This window comes from Acanthopagrus latus, chromosome 20 (genome assembly GCF_904848185.1).
Source record: "Acanthopagrus latus isolate v.2019 chromosome 20, fAcaLat1.1, whole genome shotgun sequence".
Lineage (NCBI taxonomy): Eukaryota > Metazoa > Chordata > Actinopteri > Spariformes > Sparidae > Acanthopagrus > Acanthopagrus latus.
Genome location: NC_051058.1, coordinates 16,178,736 through 16,200,683, shown reverse-complemented (window position 1 = coordinate 16,200,683; position 21,948 = coordinate 16,178,736). Strand labels below are relative to the sequence as shown.

The following is a 21,948-nucleotide window of genomic DNA, read 5'->3' as shown; positions in this document are numbered from 1 at the left end:
ATTGGTGATAAAAATTTAACGCGTCACTATTCGTGGTGTCTTTATAGGCTCTCGTATTCCCCCTCTTGAAAAAGAACCAGTTATCCAATTTGACACTTTCCATCTCAGCTGTAGTTTATTAGGGGTTTACTAAAGGCTGAGACTGAGGCTCCGCAATCCCCCTCAGTTTACTTGCCGACTTCTGCCCAATTCTTGGATGCTTGTTTGAAATTACTCAAGCCTACACCAAAAAAAAAGGTTCCGTCCCCAGACATTTATTATTAGTTTCGGACTCTGGGAAATTGGAAAGAACATTAAAATCCCCCCTTCTGTATCACTGAACCATCTCGAAGCACACATTTAGTCTGTTCTGTGTGATCTCCTTTTAATAACTAACTAATATTTTTTACATAAAACTGTTTGGAGGTTGTGATATCTTTGTTCTTGGGAAGTTAACAGAAGAGTCGCGCTTGTTGTTTGTCTGTGTGCAGCCTTTAAAGGGTGGTGACGCTGCTTTTCGTTGCACTCATATGGTAGGGATTTATTATAATGTGTTGACAACCAAGGCGTATTTAATGGACTAATACTGGCTCAATAAAGCAGATTAAATATCCATTGTTTCTACTGCATTTTCTCAACTGAAGCCTGATACTGTTGCAGTGTCCTTTAGGAAGGCCACCTGTTACACCACTGCACTTTGGCCACCGGTCGGCCATTGTCAGCAGCTTTTTGGACGACTAAGCATGTTGAATCTGTTACTCTGATTGCGACAAGTTCATGAGAAGAAAGAACAGAAGAAGGAAAGGAAAGGCCATATGATTTCATCCACTGCAGCCAGGACACAAGGGAAGTGAAACAGTTGGCCTTTGTCGCCGCTGGTTCCTTCCTCTTGGTTTGGAGAAGTATCTCTGTAGTTCAACAAGACAGACGGATAGACACCTAAATCATATCAATAATTTGAATTAAGTAAAATAAGTTGCATCAGATTCATTCAATGTGTCAGATACATATTTAATTAACATTTAGGTGAATATAGGAGTTGGACCAAGAAGTGGTAGATGCCAAGATTAAAAAGGACAAAACACTGTAAATGGGACATCCTTACTCCAGTGCTTGAGGGAAATGTAATAAAGACAAGCTGAGACTCCATCAGCTCCCTTTTAAATTTTTTATAAACCAACCACCACCTAACACAGACCTTTGTCCAACCCCAATCCAACCCTGAGCCAGTTTTTAATTCCATTTATAATATAAACCCCAGTATTAAGATGAACTGTAACCTAGATGTGAAATATCAAACACAACTTTTCACATTGTGCAAGCACATCAGAGCACATTGTGAAAGACCTTTGAGTGGCACACTGTGACAGGAAGTTGCTCATCAGCTTACGTCTGTTCCAATAATTCACTACTCATCTAATACAGAAGATCTAAAGCATGATGTGGAACGGAGAGGCTGAGAGATCGACGCACAAATGACGATTACCATCTTCTAATCAGATCTCCTGGCAGTTTCAGTGTCAGCAGAAAAACATTTCATGCCAGGTGTAATCTACGCTTCCTGTTCTGTCAGTGTCACATCATGTCAAGAGGACACCTCCTTCCTCTGCTGCATCATATTAGTTGCTCCTGTCATGGATTGGTACTGTGGTCTGTGTGTGGGATGTTTGGTTTGACAGCGCTCTGTGTGCCCCCATTAGGCTGAAGCCAACAGCGCTTGGCTGTAGGTGACCTGACACTTGCCTGGAACTTCACTTGCAATCTCGCCTCCAATATAACAAAGCTGCTATCAACGCAGCAGGTAGCGGGGCTGGAGCACAGCAGCTCCTCCCAGGCAGCAGCTCTCTCTCCAGTGAGTGACTGTGATTTTTTAAGAGAGCCCGTGACTCGGCCCTAAAGAGAGTCTGTAACAGCTTAATAATACTGGACTTCCTTCTGCTTCACTTAGCCACCTCACTGAAGTGCCACAGGAAAAAGGGATCGTTGTTCTTTTTTTGAGGCACGACAGCAATAATATCCGCAGTGGGGTGGAGAAGTCTTACAAACCTCCATCCTCTATCTGCATATCCTGCTCCCAGTGCCTCTGCCCCCATCTGTCTCTGTCTTTTCCCGCCGTCCAAACACAGATCTCAAAGAGCTGCTCAGCTGTGACGAAAAAAAAAAAAAAACCTGATTTAAGTTTTCAACAATAGCCTTTTCACACCGGACTGAGTTGCTGCATTGAGCGCAGCTTAGCATGCCGCCCTGTTTTGTTTCCCTCTTTAAATAAATAATCCTTGTAAGAGGGGGCGAGTGTGCCAAAGAACCTCTCAGTATTCACACCATGCCCTGGGAGAGCCCAGCAAGGTGCAGGCCTGTGGCCAGCATCTCGGTCTTCTGACTCTCGTCAACCGCCAGCCAACACCAGAGGCACGCCGATCTGGCTCCGCCATTTGTTTGCCCTATTACAGCCTCTCCCCACGGAGCAAAATAAGCTCTTTTAATGGACACGGAGACCCTTAAATAGACTTGATCACAGTGTGTGTCATTTTAGGCATAACAGCATTAGCAAGCGATCCTGTTTCACCCTCACCGTTGTCATCACGGAAAATAGGTCCTGGCTATCATCCCTTTCCTCGAGAGGAAGGGAGGTAGATAAGGCCCATGTTGTGTTCCCTCCAAATACATCACAGCTTCCCTCCTCAGATAAGATAATGAAGGCACAGACAGCCTAATGAATCCTGGATATCATTTCTCAGCTCCGCCTGATAAAGTTTCTGCTGCCAAATTGTTTGAGAAACCACATCCTCTGACTCATTATGAGCACCGGCGCTATCGCAGTGTGGATTGCAGTCATTCCACAATTCTGCTCACAGCTGGAGAAGTAATTACTGTCATCTTTACTTCTTGTTTGTGCACTTGCATCAGAAAGCTTTTATTTTGCTGACTTGTTGCATGCTGGGTCTGTTAGTTTGTCTGAAGCACGTCGATGACTTGCTGTGTCTGCAGAGGAACCTAACTGGGGAATTTATCTTTACATTGATAATAGCTGATCAGTTCATTCAATCGAGTGAAATAAAGTTAGTTGCCAACTATTTTGATAGCTGATTGTTTGTTTCAGGCATTTTTAAAATCAGAATTGTCCAACTTTTGCCAGTTCCAGCTTCCTAAATTAAAGGATTCTTCAGACAAAATCAGCAATTTGAGCATTTATCACACTTTTTGAACATTTCTATGGACAAAATAACTGATTAACTGTGAAATTAATGGGCAGATTAATTGAGAACCCTAAAAGTGATTTTTAAAGAAAATTGTGAAAATTAGACAAACATTAATACAGAAATCTGGAACTTTACATAACTTCTACAGTGCAAGCACACATAAACAGCTATTAGTGTGTGATTTTTCCCCACATTACACTAAATAAGACTGGTCTGATTACTTTTAACGAATATGCAATGGATTTTTGATGCAGGAAACATAACTTGATGCACAAGAACAAAATCTTTCAGTGTGCAAGGACAGTTCTGGTTTAACCTGGAGCTGCAACGATGTCCATTGTTAGAATCTGTTAATGAATTAGTGTAGAAGTCTATAGGAAGAAGAAACTAGAGCCCAAGATGATGTCTGCAAATTGTTTTGTCTGGCAAACTGTCAAATCCCCAAAGATGTTCAATAATAATAATACAATAAAACACAGAAATGTAGTGAATCCTGGCATTTGAAAGCAGGAACCATGAAACCTTTGACTTTAGGACTGAAAATGATCATTAATCATGGATAACAACAGTTGCTGATTACATTTTCGGTCACCTGATCAATGTTTCTGTTGTAGTTAAAGCCAATCTGCGGCTTTGAAAATATCTCTGGTGAAATTCCCTGAAAACCCCAAAAACAATGAGCCTTACAGTCATTCAACCACACACGCCAAAGGGGACACCAAAGAGTGAAAAAAACTGTTTTGCTTTGTCCCGGCCTGGTTGCATAATTGTATGTGTACGACGGTCTGTGTGCATGTTTTTGGTTTAAACCGCTGTGGGTGTGTTTTTTGCAGGAGAAGCCAGCGCGTCCACCATGTGGGATAACAACGCCTGGGTGTATTTCTATGACAACACCACAGAGGGAGAGCCTCCCTACCTCATCCAGGACTTCGTCCACGCCCTGCAGCCCGACGCCCGCTTCATCGTCATGCTCAGGGACCCGGTAGAAAGGTGGGAGAGATCTCTTTTTCATCTCCTCCCACTGCATATCTGCACTGAAAATGCTGGCAGTGATGCAGATACAGTTCCGACACGCACGCCGCCTCTGTGCCTCTATCATAGCTGTTTACACTGCACACACACAGGCAGATACTTCCCCTGTTTACTGGAAACAAAGGAGCTGTCGGAGATGTGTTGACTTTTTACTCAGTCTGGCTGTCAAATAAGTTTCATTATGACACCTTTATCAGAGGTGTGACAGCTGAATGCTAAACTGGGAGTACTTTATGCTTTATTTCACCTCAGAGAACGTCTGAATCTGGGTAACTGCTGCAGCTGCTGCACATTTGAAATGTTCCACTGAAATTGTATTTCCTATGTGACTCCATCCATATTTGCAGTCTTATTAAACTATTCTTTAATATTATGCAGAATTCTGTTCAAACATCTCATAAGCTATATTTTTTAATATCCACTTTTTCAAATATTGTTCACTCAGCTTATGGAAAGCGATCCCAGGGAGAACACCCAATCCCACATGTATATTGGTGTCACCATTCAGTCTCTCAATTCATCCATAAATCCCAGTCTGTAAACATCCATATTGTCGCAATATCTGTCCGCTCCTCCAAACAACGGTGACTACTCATTTCTGTTTATTAAAGTTCTCTATCCATTATTACTTTTGCTTTGCCCGTCGATCTCCTCAGCTGTATCCATACACACACACACACACACACACACACACACACACACACACACACACACACACACACACACACACACACACACACACACACACACACACACACACACACACACACACACACACACACACACACACACACACACACACAGCTCCTCGTCTACATTGCTTGTAGTTTGTTTTTTCTTTTTAAGGATGTCTAACTGTCTGGCTATATGAGTTCTTTTAGTTCGATATTCATTCAGGTACACTGCTGTGGCCTGGCTCAGTATTTTCAGTACTGAATTATCTGGCCACAGAGAGGAGAACAATAACTCCTACTGTCCTTTCAAGAAAGTGTATATAAAGTCTGGTCCTCTTGGACCGAAAGCCAGTTTGTATGATAGCCTGTTATTCCAAAAACAAATGCCCATCAAAACCCTTTGTTCTGAATATATCAACCTTTTCTCTGACCCTTACACTAACCTACTTACATCAATCCAAACCATGACCCTTCCCAAAAACTAATCAGGTAGTTCTGGCACCTAAACCTATCCAAACTTTCACATTTCTAATTCACAATGTTTGTTGTTATCATAAGCATAAGGTCAACTGACTGAACCAATACAGTGAAGGACACCTCACATCATCCATTAATGTGATGTAATACAGCAAAATACAAAAGGACAAAACAACTCCAGGAAGAGTGTACATTTGTAGAACAACCAGTCTTGGGAGGATTAGGCTTTTGTTTTTAAGGCATCGCACACTGACAAATGGACTTGTGGTCTAATGGGACATTTTTTGGATTACTGGGGCGTCAGAATGACAGGCTGTCGGAACAATGGGCAGTCCCCTCTGGCCTCATGTCTGTTTATGATCAAATCGTCCCTACATTGCTCTAGATCGTCACCACCTCAATCCAGATCTGAAAAATTTTCCCTACTTCTTCTTGATAAGACTTCATGTACCTGCTTCATTAGTCTAAGCACCTGTGATTATTGGTTAACCACCTCGGTAAGCTGAGTGTTATCTGACAGTCACGACTTGTTTACCACAAACAACAGTGATTGGTGCTTGTGTTGCTGCACGACAGATGATTTTAATGCGAGACAAAATATGAGTGACAATCCGAGCATCTGTACCCTGTCATATGTCGCCTGATACAAAAATGAAATCTCAGTGTCTACCTCCTGTTCGGATCTGTTCATAGATCCTTTCTTTTTGTCTTTCAGGCTCTACTCCGACTACCTTTACTTCGGTATTGCCAATAAGTCTGCAGAGGATTTCCACGAGAAGGTGTCGGAGTCGCTGCAGTTATTCGAGGGGTGCCTTACGGAGTACACAATGCGCTCCTGTGTGTACAACACCACTGTCAACAACGCCATGCCCGTGAGTGTACCCCTCCATCGAGCTTTTTGTCTCGAACAGCCCCGCGGATCAGCGGACTTTAGCGACCAGCAAATTAACTGGTGGGAAGACAGAAACAGAAAAGGAGTGAGAAAGAACAGATGGAGTGAAATCCACACTTCATTAGCACATGCTATAGCGTGCACGACAGACCTAATGAAAGGGATTGGCAACACTGTTGAACCACCAAGTAGGGCAGCCTCTAGAGCCTCTTTGTACTTGAAGACCTAGTTTACCAGTGGTGTGAACTTCCTTCTTACTCACAAAACAGACCAAGTCTTAGTGTCGGCCGGTGCAGGGCCCCAGTATTGGGCCCCAATCCAGCTTTTCCCACAGTGCCCTAGGGCCTGCCTGGCAGACAGGGGGAGGAGGAGAGTGGCCCGTCCTCTTTTGGCTCCCCCTCCAGGCTGCCTTATATTCAAAAGGTCCTCGGCTCCAACTGCCAGGGACAAGCTTTATGGCCCTTTGGGAGCATGCACACTCTGTGCTGCTGGCCTAATTGTCCGTCCCCTAATATCTCGTCAGAGTTATTAGACCATGTGAAAAGTATTACAGCTGTCCTTACAGCAGCCCCTCATGCCTGTGGCTCCTCGATAAAAGTTTCACAGCTCTGATTAGACTCGAGGGAGAAAAGACGAATAAACACCAGCACGAGAACATGACTGGCCTTCACTGTTTGCTCCAAATTGATTTAACAAAGGAAGAGTCGCTGGCCCGACTTATATTCATTTATTCTGAATGGCCTTTCAGTTTTGCTAAAGAGGCAAAGGGACACAGAAAATTCCTCTCCCAGTAACAAGGTGTTCTGTTTACGCCCTACAGTTCTGCGATGAACTGTCACGTGGGAATCGAAAAATCATTGGGTGATTCCTTTTTTTGAGGGTAAAGAAAAATGGCCGTTACGAGATCCCAGAGCCCAGGATGACATTTTCTGTCTTTGTCTGATAGTCCAACATTTGAATAATCAATTTAAAGTCCCCACTTTGATGGATTGTAATAATGAGTTGAAACCAAGTAACAACATCGTTTAGGGATAGAAGTGACTGTCTCGTCCAGTGGCAGGTGGCGATGAAGGTCTCTCAGATCCCTCAACCACTCCTGATTTTGCCTAGCATTACCCGAGCTAAATGCAATGGAAAGATGAAGGGAAGCTTTCATTACTTTAAAGAAGTTTAACCATGCATACAGTATCGTGTCCTTCCGCTGAGGGAGGACATTTCTTGGCAATAGCTCAGTTATCTCTCATTGATTCTCTCGCTTTGTGTCCCCAGGTCAGATTGCAAGTTGGCGTGTACATTGTGTACTTAATGGACTGGCTGACCGTCTTCAGCAGGGAACAGATTCTGGTCCTGAGGTTGGAAGACCATGCCTCTAATAGGAAATACACAATGCACAAAGTCTTTGATTTCCTCAACCTGGGTGAGTAAAAGAAACACATCCTAAATGTGGCCTTGTCTGTAATCATTCACCACCGGGGACTCTGATCAATACTAACTAGATCACTGAAGGCAATTAGTATGTGTAGTGTTAAATGTTTGTAACTGGCTGTGATTGTTAGCAGCGAGGATGGCAGGAGGCAATTAAAACGAGTCAATATCAGCTGTTGTCATAATAATAAATGGTGTGTATGATGCTGATGCTGTATCAAGAGCGCAACTTATTGTTAAGAACTGATGTCTAGTCCTAAGCCTTTTCACACAGTGAGAGATTTGAATAGAGCTGAAACAATCAATGGATTTCATGTCAACTATTAAACAAATCGGCAAGCAATTTGGTTGAATTTACAAATTCATCTGTTACTATTTTCCAATTTCATCACTCCTCTATGACAGTAAACTAAATCTCTTCAAGTTGTGGACAAAACAATACATTAGAGGACGCCATCTTGGGCTTTGAGGGACACTGATCAACATTTCTCAACATTTTCTGACATTGTTTTGGCCAAACAACATATTGATTAATCAAAAGAATGACCGACAGGTAAATTGACGGATTTGAAACATTGAAAAAGAAAGTCAGATCAGCCAAAGTCAATACACAAACAATCTCAATCCATTTGACAAACATGCTTAGTGTTCAGCTGCTTTGCATCCTATTTCTGTTTAGTGTCTAGATAGCTGAAAGACAGAACTGAGCCACAGGGCTCTTCACTATGGCAAAAATTTGATCGCAATCATTTTTTTCCCATAGAGTATCCTGATGATGATTAAGTTTTGGGGGAAGGTATTTTAATCAGCTGAGAAAACCCTTTATTGATTGATTTTTCATCACTGAATAAAATGAGTAAACAAACTGTCCCCACAGGACGACAAACTCTCCTCCACTTTTTAACTTGTTTATAATTCCGGCACCTTTCTAAGCCACCTTCCGAGCTTCGAGCTGTTTCCTGGGGACTTTATTCTCCTCTGTGAATGGCTTGTTTATTCAGTTATGGAAATGTATTAAAATAAATGAATACATTTCTGAGTTTGTATTACTATTACCTTAATATTGCAAATGTAACCTTGAGTCTGAATGCGTACATTGTGCACCATACATAAAATGCATTTAACTGGTTTAAAGTATTCTAAGTAAGTAACATCTACTGTAAATGTAAACACTGAAACATGCTTTATCTGCCTTAACCAATGTTCCAGGTGATAGAAAAGGTTTGTTTTATTACTTGGCTTGGCCTGTATGACCGACGACGCCATATATCTGCAGCTCTCCTCAATCTGTGAAGGTCTGCATGTAGAGTTAAAAGTAAAAAGTAAGAGCTGATGATGGTTTTCTGCTTTTCAACAAAGAGGAGTTCATGTACTGCACAGAAAACTCTCTTGACTTTAAAGTGCTTAAATTGTGCACTTAGAGAAAGAAATTTCCTTGAGATATAGTTCTGAACCTCCTCACACCCTCACTGCTTTATGCCAACCTACGCTTCCAATATAAAGTAGATTTCTTTTACCAACAGGCCAGTGTTTATTATGTGCAACACTTAATACAGTTTTGCCCCCTAGTCCTGAACTCCCTTTGCTTCTGTCTCACCGGTTCATCCTGCAGTTTAATTGCCTCCAAAGCTCAGACGTGACTCTTCAAAGAGCCGCCACCATCAGCCGAGGTGCGATTACCTCCCAGAGAGTCAAATCGTCTGCTCAGAGCGCTGCAGATACACACTGACATTTCATTTCAGAGTCCCTTTTTTTGATGTTTTGTTCCATTTATTTAGTGTTGCGGCAAAACCTGAAGTGGCCCAGAAAGACGGGGGATGTTAAAAAGCATGTGTGTGTTTTTACAGGGCCGCTGACAAAAGAGAAAGAGTCGGAGATCACAAGGAGCCCGGCGTCAAACACGAGGAGGCCGGCTGACAAAAACCTGGGGCCCATGCTGCCCATCACTAAGGAGATCCTGCGGGATTTCTACACGCCGTTTAACGAGAAACTGGCCAAAGTGCTGCGGAATGACTCCTTCCTCTGGGAGAACAGCTCCAGACTCTGAACATCCCACCTCCTCCTTTTACTTCAGTTACAAAAAAAAGAAAAGAAAAAGGAAACCACTGATGCGTCAGCCAGCTCCTTTCGTTTGAGCTTCATCTCTCTCAAGTGCCCATGGAAATCAATGTCTCTCTTTTTTTTTTTAAATCTAAATTATTTTTTAAGTTATAAAAGCAGAGATGAATGAAAGATAGAAAAATAGCACAAGGGGAGTGTGGGGATTTTGTGGTGTGTGTGTGTGTGTGTGTGTGTGTGTGTGTGTGTGTGTGTGTGTGTGTGTGTGTGTGTGTGTGTGTGTGTTTGAGAGAGAGAGAGTGAGTGAGTGAATACATGAGAGAAAGATGTCGGCAGGTCTTGATTGTTTTTTTCTTTGTGTGTGTGAACAGATGTACAATATTAAAATAGTGAATTCAAAGCTGTTAAAGCAGAGTCCTAGTGCTGTCTTTTTTTAAAGGTTGGTTAGATTAATTAAAAAGATAGCCCCGACTGGTGGAACAGAGAGGATGAGACCTACTGTAATAGTTTCGTCCTCCTTTGTCCAACCCTGCTGGAATATATCCAAACAGATAAAAAGGGACTGTACCTTGTGTCTTGATCATAATCTAGAGTTTTTAAAGTGCTAGAAGAAAAGGCTGAATGGAGTCGTCTGCAATCAGAGCATTGGGGTTTAGTGAAACTACACCACCATCTACTGGACACTACATATAGTTGCACACTTGAAACAGACCTCATCCAACAATAATGCTCCTGATACCAGCAGTAGTAGAACAAAGACATCAAATGGAATAACTGCTGCCTTCAAATGCAAACAGACAGCGATGTCCTGTAATCTGATATTAAATCCAGTTTAAAAGCAAATATTTTCAGTCAGTCAGCTGTAAAAGCAGCCGTGTAATTACTCTGATCACGCCGTCACTATGATTTTCCTCTGCTTCCTGTTAAAAGGTTGTCAGAAACACTGAATAATTACCAGTTAGAAGGGAGAAAGCCAAATTAAAACACTTGTTAGATTGGAGGCTGTTAAATCCTGCAAATTAATTTGGCAACTGAAACAAAGACTTATGAGCGCGTTCAACAGGAAAAAAAGAGAGATTATAGTGAACATAGCAGCAATTACATGTGTTTTAAAACCCCGTCAAGCACGGCTGAACAGTTCGAATTATGAGAATATGTTAATCTTACACATTGAAATTACTGATAAAGTCTGGAACATACCACTTCTCCACACCAGAGGGCAGAAAGAGCTAACCAATGCATTGCATAGTTACAACTTGAGGCACTTTATTTGCAGCAACTGGAGCGTCAACAGCGTCTAGATAATTTAGTGAGCTTTGAAGAAAAAAAAACCCAAAACACTAAAATGTGCCTCAGTTGACAGAAGAACAAGAAGAGAACAAAACTCATCCTGTCAGTTAGTCGTGTCTCTCTGTTTTCTGGCAGTGTCACATCAAGACAAACTGACCCAAATACCACTGCAAGACTCCCTTTCATAATTAAGATGACAACCTGCCATCACACAGATTTATTGAGCAACACGAGATCCCGTTGTTCTAGTCGAGCTCTCCAAACAGGAACGCAGCTCTTTTGACTCTACGATGTCGGTTGTGCCAGAAGCTTTTTTGGCGACTTCCTCTGACTGAAATCAAAGACAATCCGACTTTGGGGAAACAAAATGGGGACTGCAAATCATTTGCATATTGTGTCTGGAGTTGGATGGCTGAAGAGGGCCTGCTTCAATCAGAGCTCTCAACGAAGTTCAATTTTCATGGAATGTACAAATATTGCCTCTTGTCCTGGTCTGCGCTGTATCATGAGCACAATCGCTGACAGGAAACTGGACGACTGAGAATAAACCCAGCAGTTTTGTATTTCTTTGCATTTTGAGTCCTGGCCTCGGTATATCCCAAAATATGCAACTTCATGTCATTGGAAAATGACAAGACGCAAAGCTCTCAGTTGGATAAGAGCGTAATTCAGTTGACCGACTCATGAGGAACAGATTTACGACGGTACTAAAAGAGTCGACATTTGGCATCTATAGGCACGAGGATACTCCGAGCTCAGCACAGTAGCGCTTGGCGGAGCTTGTGATACGCTATATGAGCGGCAGAAGCTGAAGCAGTGACAGCAGAAGGGCGCCAAACCCATCCTCTGGGGTACTTTTAACTGTGAGAAAGAAGTCTTTTGAGCGCCGCCGGTGCGCAAACTTGGCACGGGACTTTAGCTTCACTGTTACCCATCAAAGCCTCCCCACCGCACAGTCAATGGGAGTAAACTACCTTGTGAATTTCAACGATGAGTCCAGTTTTCATCAGAAACAAATGGCGGTTAGTGCATGCGAATTAGCTCCGTGCTGAACTTGGTTGAGTGTCGACCCCATGAAAACATCAGCTCAGCAGATGAAATGACGGTATGAATACTAAAGTCTTTGTTTTTTTTTAATTGAAATATTCCTGTAATGCCGATGAAGTGGGTGGAATAAAATGTCACTGTGACTACCTACGCCTCAATTAGCGCTTCCCATTAATTCCGCATCAAACTGAAATAACTCAATAAACAGACACTGACAGCGGCCCCCTCCGTGTCTTCATCGGCACGAACGAACCACTTGAAAAAAACCCAAAAACATTGCAGCACGCGTCCCGGTGCCAGGAACAACACAAACCAGTCCAGCCGCTACACGTAGGCCGAGTGATTCACAGTTAATAGCTGATGAAAGTCAGTGACATAGAAACGAGGAATGAGCAGCAGAAGGAATAAACAGTCAGCGAGAAGATGTGCTCGGAGTGTAGCTCGCGGCCACGCGGTTAACCAAGCGCAAAAACACCAAAAACAGAGCAGAGGCATCCAGAAACATATTTATAGTAGCATTAGCAGCACAAACTCACCCTGCTGGAGTCGTAAAGTGATTCCCAGTGTTGTGTCGGGCATCTCGGCAGAATTAAATTCCCCGGGAACAGAGTTGTTACAGGATGGAAATAAATGTCCAGGTTTTAAATGAACTTTGGTGCAGGCTTGATTACTGACAGCACCGACACCTGTGGAGGTTCTCTTGATTAGCAGCAGGGAGCACCTGTGCTGCAGCAACACACTCTGCTCTGACTGTTAGCGAGCTAGCTTGTGAGGCGTTTTGCGAGTGCGGCGGCCAGTTTTAGAGAAAAGTTAGCAAAAGAGCTGCTCAGTGACACGAAAGAAACGGCGGCGCAGATTCATTCAGGGTGTGAAACTTTTTTTTCCCCACAGAGGGACAAAAACTGAGTGTTACTGGTGGTCCATACGGGTCAGAAGCAAGAACCTATTTAACATTAATGCTAAGATGCATAATGGTACAATGTAGGTTCCACTTAATTCAAAGCAAGTTCTCTTAATCCCCTGACTTCCCCGGCAAAGTTTCACTCTGCCACCCAGTTGAAATGTCATTAATAATAAGGGATATTTTAACATCTACCTTAAAAAAACAGCAACTATGAAAACAATAAAAATGGCTTCTAGGATTGGTCACCAAGCACGTCTAGATTGTTGGATTTCATTTGAAGGATTTGCTCAAATGCACCTAATTGGTTGATTAACTAGTATTTTTTTAATTCTGCTAATTGCCTTTGTAGCCACAGACTGATATGCTTTATTATTCAATGCAATGAAAGTTTTCATTATGGATTATTTAAAGTCATATTCTCCCTTGAAAGACATTTTTCAAAGGATACAAGTGATGATATTCCATATTTTTCGCTCCTGTCCGACACTAACCTCCATTCTTCTCCAGAAAGATTTTACATGTTTCTTCATGAGTCCTTCCCATGAATGTTAAAAGAGTTGCTGTAAACTACAGCCACTGTTCTGCATAAGACCAGCCGGCTCTGTGCGTCCTTGTGTTGCAGTATGGATCTTTCGAGCTTGAACAGCAGACGCCTGCAGCATAGCGATGGACCCCCCCTGAACCTGTAACATTTCAGGTCACATTTATCGGATTCACAGCAGCATGTTGGACATGTCTGCGAGGAACTTTGTCCGCGGGTCCAATTCTCCTCTGTCAGTTTGGATAAGAAGGGCTTTAGCAGGAGAGGCCTCTCTCTCCAGCGCCCTCCCCAGTTTTCACTCCTCATCAGGTAACTCCTCTGCTCTTCCTTCTCTTTGTACTTTAGGCCCTTTGTCGGACAATACCTTAATGAAACTGCTTTGTGGTGTGGAACTTCTTAATGTGAAGGATTGTCTGTTCCTGCTCTCTTAAGTTAAGACCTTTTGACCGTCACGGGAAAAAACGCTGTTAAGAGCACCGACAAAGTGACGATCTCTACGTCTCTCTCCCTGCTCATAACTCTCCCACGATCCTTCCAAACTAGCCGAAAACGAAAAACAGAATCCTCCTCTAAGTCGCGGCTCTGTGTCGTTAGTGATTAATGCAAGATTTTCTTGCGATAACAAGAAAAAGAGAGATCTGGGTAAACAAGTTTATGCAACAAACATTTGCAATCCATCACACTGATTGAGCGCTCTGATAGCCTGCCAGTTGTATGTGAGGAGGCCGTGTGAGGCCCAGTCATGCCCACCGCTGATGAGTGAGCGAGGAATGCGGGAAACAAACAGATCTTCATGAATACTGTAATCTCCGACGGGTGAGATTTGTCAGAGATTATAAAATAATTAAAAAACATAGTGATTTTTCTCTTTTATATTGCACCAATGATCCAAAAAAAGGTCCCGTTCAGCTCTGTCTGCTAGCGTTCGTGGGATATTCAGGGCTCAGCCCAAAACATCTGTTTGTGATATACGCTGCTATGCACTTTTATCTCTTTTGGACACATGTTGCAGAGACAGAAATGGTCCCTGGCAGGGCTAGTGATTACTGATTGGCCTGCTTTTTTTCTTCACACAGTCTGCAAAGCTAAGCTAAGACGCGATTGTGATTTTTCCACGCTCTAGTAAAGATTGCTGCCCGTGGCTCTTTGAAACACATTTTTGTTAGCTTATACCTCCAAAGTCATGGGAAGACAACATCTCTGGGAATTAAAAAAAATCCTTTTAAATGAATTTATGACTGCTAAGTTATTGTACAAATGTCTCTGATTAGCGTCGGCTGATGTCCACAAGGCTGAATTGAACAATTACGCTTTTTTCGAAACCTTTAAAGGAACAATTCACCCAAAAGTGAAAATTCATTCAGTCATTACCTCCTGTTGAGAAATGCTCGGCCGAGATCACAGCTGATACAGAGCAATGACCCCGCATCCGTCCAACTCACAATGACACAACTGCAAGAGGCACAAGACGCCCGGAACAACAGGAAAAAACAACGAAGATACATCTGGTTCAGCACACCCTCCGCTGTTAAAGGAAGAGTTCACCCAAAAGTGAAAATGTGGTTGTTATCAGCTCGCCTGCATGTTGATGGAAAGCTGGGTGAAGTTCTGTAGTCCACAAAACATTCCTGGAGCTTCATAGCAAATCACCTTTGTGGCATTATCCTTAAAAATTGATATAGATGGAGCCTGTCAACTCTTCCTTTAACCGTGGAGGATGTGTTAAACCAGATGTCTCTCCTTTAGTTTTGTTTTTCCTGTCGTCCCAGGCCTCTCATGCCTCTTGCAGTCATGTCATTGTTTAACAAGGTTCGCTGGATGCGGGGTCGTTGCTCTGCATTAGCTGTAATCTCAGACTCCAGCCAAACATTCCTCAACAGGGGATGGCACAGAATTCTAATGCTGTTTACACCTGCGGCTGTTGAGTGGCTAGATGTCCTTCCGGGGAGGTCGCAGAACGTGCACCGCTGCTTTACAGTCAATATCCAGCACACACTGCAACAGAGGGCATTCAAAATGCAAGAAGTTAACACAGAAGTTGAAGCGAAACCAACTAAATGTAAGTGAAATTATATGTCCATGGAGGAAAATAACTTAACTGACAGATCTTGAAACTAGTCAGTTCAAGGTTGAGGCAGTCTCTTGATTTGTTTTGAAGATTCTCTCCTCGTGTGTCATGTTGTCTTTCCACTTCCTGTCTTTGTCTTTTTCCCGTTCTTTTTCTTTGTGCGCCTGCATTTCGTTAGTTAATCAGACCCCCTTCATTTAAATAGTCGTTTTCCCTCACTCTTGTATTTTTGTTTTTCCGACCTGTGTCTTGGGTTTGGGTCTTTTTTTTGCAAAAGACATCAGAAGAGTGGTAGCCATGTGGGTTCACTCAATCTAATGCAGTGTGTTGAATTACTCAATCTTAAGATTTCCTTATTAATTGAGGCATAAAAGACATGTTCATTAATCTTACACCGAGCAGTGTACAGCAGCTGCGTCTACAAATCCTTGATGATCCACGATGAGGTGTTTTCGTGTTGGATAACCTTTTAATTTTGCTTTAAGTGGGTCAACAAAGCCCCCCGTATCGATTTCTACAAGACCACACGAAATAAGTGAATGATTTGAAAACAACTTTGCAATAAAGAAACAGCCTATTGTTGCATCGACTTTAATTACATTTGATTGCGCTCATACGCAAATCCATACTTCCATCAGGATTCTCCTGACATTCAAATTAAACTGCCACCGTTATTAGATTCAAACATCTGGCCTGTTTTCGGTCATGTCCAGCTGGAACGTGTCCCAGCTGCCGCGAATGTGGACAAAGAATTAGAAACACAGGTGTTCAGGAAGGGAGCGCTTTCAGGGAGGAAGCTGAGGGCGGCTGTGCTGAAACGCATCAGGATCCAGGCCGCCGAGTAGGAAAACTGTCATTGTTACCGAGCAACTTGAGGTCTACGTGTGTGTGATGAAGAGATAAAGAGCTTTTTCATCACCCCGAGGGTCGAGAGACATTCTCCACTACCTCTCCGGACCACAAACAACAGTAAATCTTCTAAAATTATATGGCTCTGACAAATGTAATAGTTTCGGCAGGGATCATAGAATAATAAAAGTAGAAGGAAAAATCCATGAAAGTAGGTTGTAGCCAGTGTAAAACACAGATGTCCAAGGCACATTTTGTCTCATCTGGCCTGAGCGAACAGCTTACGGTGCACTTCGACAAGCCATGATCCACATACCAGTGGGAACATTTGTTTAAAAAATTTGGTTCAAGTGACTGTGACATTAGGTCAGCGATCTTTACGTGGCCACTGGGAGAAAAAAAACAGAAACAAGAATCAAACAACGCTGACATGCTATATCACCTTTGACATTGTACGTATGCATATAGCAGATACTTAGCATGTCAGTTCAACTTCTGATGGTAATATATGGCTCTTTAATCTAAAATGTCTCCAGTATGTTCACCAGGTAGCAAGTTGCTAATCTGGTAAAGTTAGCTGTTACACCAAAACAATATGCAAAAAAGACACAGAAATGCTCCGTACAGCTAAAGGGAACCGCTGTATTGGATGATGGTCCTCTGTCAGTTCACCACATCAGGAGAGCTCTTTTGTGTCCTTGGACAAAACATGGACTGCTGCAAACTTTAGCTGCTGTTAGCTAGATAGCTCAGTTAGCCACACAGCTAGTGTTCTGGACTGGGAGCTTTGAGCGGTACAATGAGACGGGACGGGCAAGGCAAGCAAACTTTATTTGGTCTTTAGTATTTAAATGCTTAACACACTTTTCTTGCGTCCGTGTCCTTCAAGGATTGTTCTCCATCATTGGCAGAGTGAGACAGCGCCTGTTTTCGCCGGATGGTTAACGACGGACACGGCCTCGTTTGATTTTTTTATTACCTAGGGATGTTTTATGAAGCCTGCTTCATGTTTATAAGACAATTAAAGAAAGAAGCACAAGTCAAGAAAAACAACTGCTTTTGAAAACATGTGACACATTCTTTTCAAGTTATGTGGTATTCTATTTACACTTTATAATGCTGTCTGTCTTTGTGACCTGGTTTTTTGTTGATTTACTGAAATATTTTGTTTGTGTTTTTTAATAAAAAAACTTCAAAAATCTAGATATATTGATTGTAGCAGATTTAATGTGTAATATGTTTGGGAAGAAGAGAAAAGTTCTAAAAAGGCAATTTGCTCCCATGGTCCTCTATTCTTACACTGTTACGCATCATTTTGAACATCTCGTGGTATAAAAACAGCATATATTTAATAATATATATATGAATAATAAAAACTGGCCGATGGGCTCGTTGAAAATCCGCTCAACTTCATGTAACTCAAACGGCTCTCAGACTCTCTTAGTATCTCACAGTGATTCATCATTGGCTGTACTGTTGCGTTTCAGTTCCAGAACTGTGATTTAACAAAATATTAAGATTTGAAGCGTCTATTACCAAACTGAAAGAAAAACATCTTCCAGGTGTAAAACCTCTGCAAAGACAAAATCTAATGAAAGTGAACGAACCAAACCTGCTTTAGATTAAACCAAAGAGCTGTTTAATATCCGATCTTGACCTTTTAGACGCAAAAAAAAAAATAAAAATTTGGATTCTGAGCCTGAGCTTTCACCACCATCTGACTGTTACATGGTGCGATCCAGCTACTTCAATCAGCGCTGGATATGCTGACTATTATCACACCAATAAAAGAAAAAAAGGGCGGGATTGCTGAGTTCCAACAAGGACACCAGGAAAAAACATTGACTGACACACTGCTCAAGGCTCGCGGCACACACTGCTCTGCATGTGTGTGCCGGCCCCGAGCAAAATGACCACCACCACCATGTCTCACAGTTTCCATGGACACGGGAGAAATATTGGTACGATCCGACACCAGCCTTTTTGGCTCCTTCGCTGATCATACAGCGATCGGAAAGCCAAGTTTGGAAGTATATACAACTTGAATCATGCAGAAAATTAGATGCACTCTATACAGAAGATTGCAAAAATAACGTGATGTGACATGCATTCAACTGAGAATCTAGGGAGCAAAAGTGCAGCTGGCTCTAATTACCCCTCGTCCATGTCACTTAAATTTGCATTAAAGTCAAACATTGACAGCTGCGATGCCATTCTTTGTGGAGAAACTGGGCACGCGTTTGTCTTCAAGGTGAATCAAGATCCAGCTTGCAGAATCAGTTTCTCGGGCCTGTTTTTGAGAAAGTTGACATTCATCCGTAATGAAATGCACATGCTTAAAAAAAAAACAAAACAGATCCAAGGTTGTTGTGTGCCACGTTTCGGATCCATAAATGTGTCACATTACAATAACTTGGACGGGTAAATACGTTAATAAATAAATAAGACGAGGCGGGGATTCGTCCCTGTCAACCTGTTTGTCCGCATTGAACTGGTGCCATCAGAATTCATTAGAAATATTGGACACGGGCCAGTTTGACACTCTGAAGGTTGCGTTTGATGGATGCCGGCGAAAATGTGTGCGCACGCATCCGTTCTCTGTCCATGCGCATGTGTGTGTGCAGAACATGTGAGATTGCACGCGTTAATTAGATTCCCCCCCTCCCCTCCCCCCACATGCAAAAACAAGCCAGGAGCTCCACACCTTCTGGGCCACTCTGGATCCATTAGCGACTTAAGTTCGTGTCGAGTCAGCGTGCGCTACTGCAGTCCAGATTGTCACTAACTACTGTTGTCGGTGAGGGGAAAAATGTAGCCTTGCCGAACAGTACGCTACCATTATGTATTATTCCTTCCACCCCTCACATTCTCAACCTCAAGCCAGTCCCCCCCCCTTTTTTTTTTCATCAATTACGAGCTGCCAAAGGAGCAGCGGGGAGCCTCTAACCTGTCACTCTGGGCACTGATGTCCAATTAATGAGAATTCAGCCAGAGAACCCCACCATCCCCCCGCCACCCCCTTAAGAGATTATGAAGAGAGGCAGGAGCCGTCACTCTCCCACCTTGGGTGTTCTTCAACGAGAAAGACAGCTATTGTCACAACATCGCCGCCTCAAGCTGCTCCGCTCCGCAGTATGACAAGCGACTGTTTGATGTGCCTGTTTCAGAATGTAGCAGGTATTTCAGTGTGAATGTTTAATAAATGTTGACCGTGTTGACGGTAACTCCTTCTTCTTCGCTTCTTCTTTACATATTGTATATTCAGGGAAAGCCATGTGTGGTGCCAGAGATCACAGACAAATGCATTGTAAATCTGTAAATAAAAGATAAACATGGTTCTTGCACAGAAGAAGAGGAACTAACACTAACTTTTCGGTTGTTCGTTCCAGCGCCTATATGGACCTTTGCTTTTACCTCTACAAAGAACTTCTTGTCTAATTAAATTAAACACGTTCCCCTCTCAGAAGAAGAAGCCTGCACTCACATTGTCGAAGTTTAAAACCTCCAAAAGTGGGTCGTTCAGCTGACTTTGGTGTCCTGCCGCCAATCAGGTGAAGTACAGATACACATACAGATTTTGTTATGGTACGGTACAATTGCAATAACTAAAAAAGGTTCATCAAAACTGGGCCCACGCATGTATACAAGTCAGATGAACTACATGCCCACACACCCCAAGTAGGTAGTAGTAGTCTGGCTTGCTTCATAATTGGCACCCTTCTTCCTGCCTTATGAAAGGCGGCAGTGGATATAAATTGCGATTGTGAAGTTATCCAATACGGACTTGAATCTTGGATGATTTTCAAACAAGAAACAAGACCGTCGGCGAGAAGATTGACTGTAAGAAGCTGCTCATGGTGGTACAGCACGGCACTCAGACAACGTACGATCACTTTGTTGATCACTGTCATATTTTTTCACGCAGAGCCACCAGAATCAATAAATTATGAAAGTTCCCCGCAGCGAGATACGAAAATTGCTGAATATGTTGTCTTTTGACCGGTCACATGGGCCTTTTGAGAAGGTAATGAACAACATCCGAGATGACTTGTTGGAACAACCAGAGGGAAGAGAAGGCAAATTTAAAAAGAAAAAAAGAAATTCTGGTCTAAAATGCTCTGCTAACAAGTGTACATGTACCGATGTGGTTCTGCTCGCCGCAGCAATTTTAAAACTGAAGGCAGGAAAGAAATTTACGACTAAGGGCCGAATAAACTGAGTCAGAGGAGACCGAGCAGGAAGTAGTAAAAATGCTCGGGTGCTTTTGTACATTTATAAAAAAGAGTAATGGGTATTGGACAACAGAACTTGTTTGAGGCTGAGAGATCCCGGTCGAACAGAAACTTTGAATCGAGCCGCGTCGCAACTCACTCGGTTCCCCCGTCCTCAGGCCGCAAACACACAAATCTGTCAGCGTCTTTAAACAGGCGGAGAGGTGATTGTGTTCAGCCACTGTTTCGCAAAAAAAAATCCCTTACCACGCCACAAAGTAATCGCTCCTGTAATGCAGACCCGTCTCTGGAGGCACGGCAGCCGCAGCGTAGACGTGCACTTCAGAGAAACCTGACACTCCGGGAGTAGCGCTTGTTTTGAGGTGTGCAGGGAGGCGGTAAGGGGATATTTTGTGTCTCCAAAGCCTTTGAGGTAGAAAAAAAAAAAAACACGCCACAGCTCTGTCGGCTGCCTCATCCCTCCTTCCGTTCCCTCCCTCCTTAGACGCACCAGGATGGGTGTAGTCTGGACGACGAGTGGGCGAGCGGCGGATGCCTGCCTCGCTGGGAGAGCGACCGTGCCAGCCGAGCCTCGAGCTGTCCACCCACTCCGGATCCTGTTCTTTCTCCCGTGATTAGCCCGCAGCCTCAGTGTCCTTCAGGCCCGCTCCATCTCAGGTGTAAAGTCGGAGTTCTAGCACAACCTTCTTGGACTTTTTCTGTGCCCGATGTCTTTCCACATCAGTTATGTGTAATGAACCAGTGCATTTAAATTGGGTAGAGTCCAGGCGGGGCACTGGCGCTTGTTAAGGGATTATTATCTTTGCTTTAGTTTGTCTTGCCTCAGGTTGATGAAATGTCAAAAGCTGTACTTATTAGTTGTGCGAATGGCTCCATGAAATCCCACTTCTCCCTGTGAGTGAGTCTTTCAAGCCCAAGGCCAGACATTTTTCTTCACTTGGCAATGAGTCCAAATGAATCCCAAACAACGGTTGGGATCTCTGTGATGAAACCTTCATCTTTTACCAAGATAAATCTTTTGCAGCTGACAGAATACGGTTTCAATCAGGAGGGTGTCAGTTTGACCGCTGGCTTTTTTTTCGGGGGGGGGGCTCTGTTATCGTCTTTCCCCCCGAATGCGTGGCTCCATCGGCTGCAGCAGCCGTTAGTCAAAAGTGGGGAACGAGCTTCATGAGGAACAGACAGCGCTGACGTGATGAGCTGTGACACACAGGGCAACGCTCCATCCCTGCGTTGGAACATGCCTGGACGCTCCGCCGAGAGTTTGCTCTGGTAATGTG

General features: G+C 43.1%; 1 protein-coding gene and 1 long non-coding RNA gene across 2 annotated transcripts in view; one reads left to right on the top strand and one right to left on the bottom strand.

Moving 5' to 3' along the window:
- The window catches only part of LOC119009549 (carbohydrate sulfotransferase 15-like), a 40,741-nt gene extending 30,590 nt beyond the window's left edge, over positions 1-10,151 (top strand). Inside the window, exons 5-8 of the mRNA XM_037080925.1 lie at positions 4,013-4,169; positions 6,078-6,234; positions 7,524-7,671; positions 9,527-10,151. Coding sequence (XP_036936820.1) covers positions 4,013-4,169; positions 6,078-6,234; positions 7,524-7,671; positions 9,527-9,726 — 662 coding nt within the window. The 3' untranslated portion in view covers positions 9,727-10,151. The remainder of the gene's footprint in view (positions 1-4,012; positions 4,170-6,077; positions 6,235-7,523; positions 7,672-9,526) is intronic.
- Positions 234-12,969, bottom strand: LOC119009552. Its single transcript, XR_005071760.1, has 2 exons — positions 12,611-12,969; positions 234-887 (listed from the first exon to the last, which is right to left on the bottom strand). It is a non-coding gene; the product is annotated as an uncharacterized LOC119009552 (long non-coding RNA).
- Between the last annotated feature and the right edge of the window lie 8,979 nt (positions 12,970-21,948).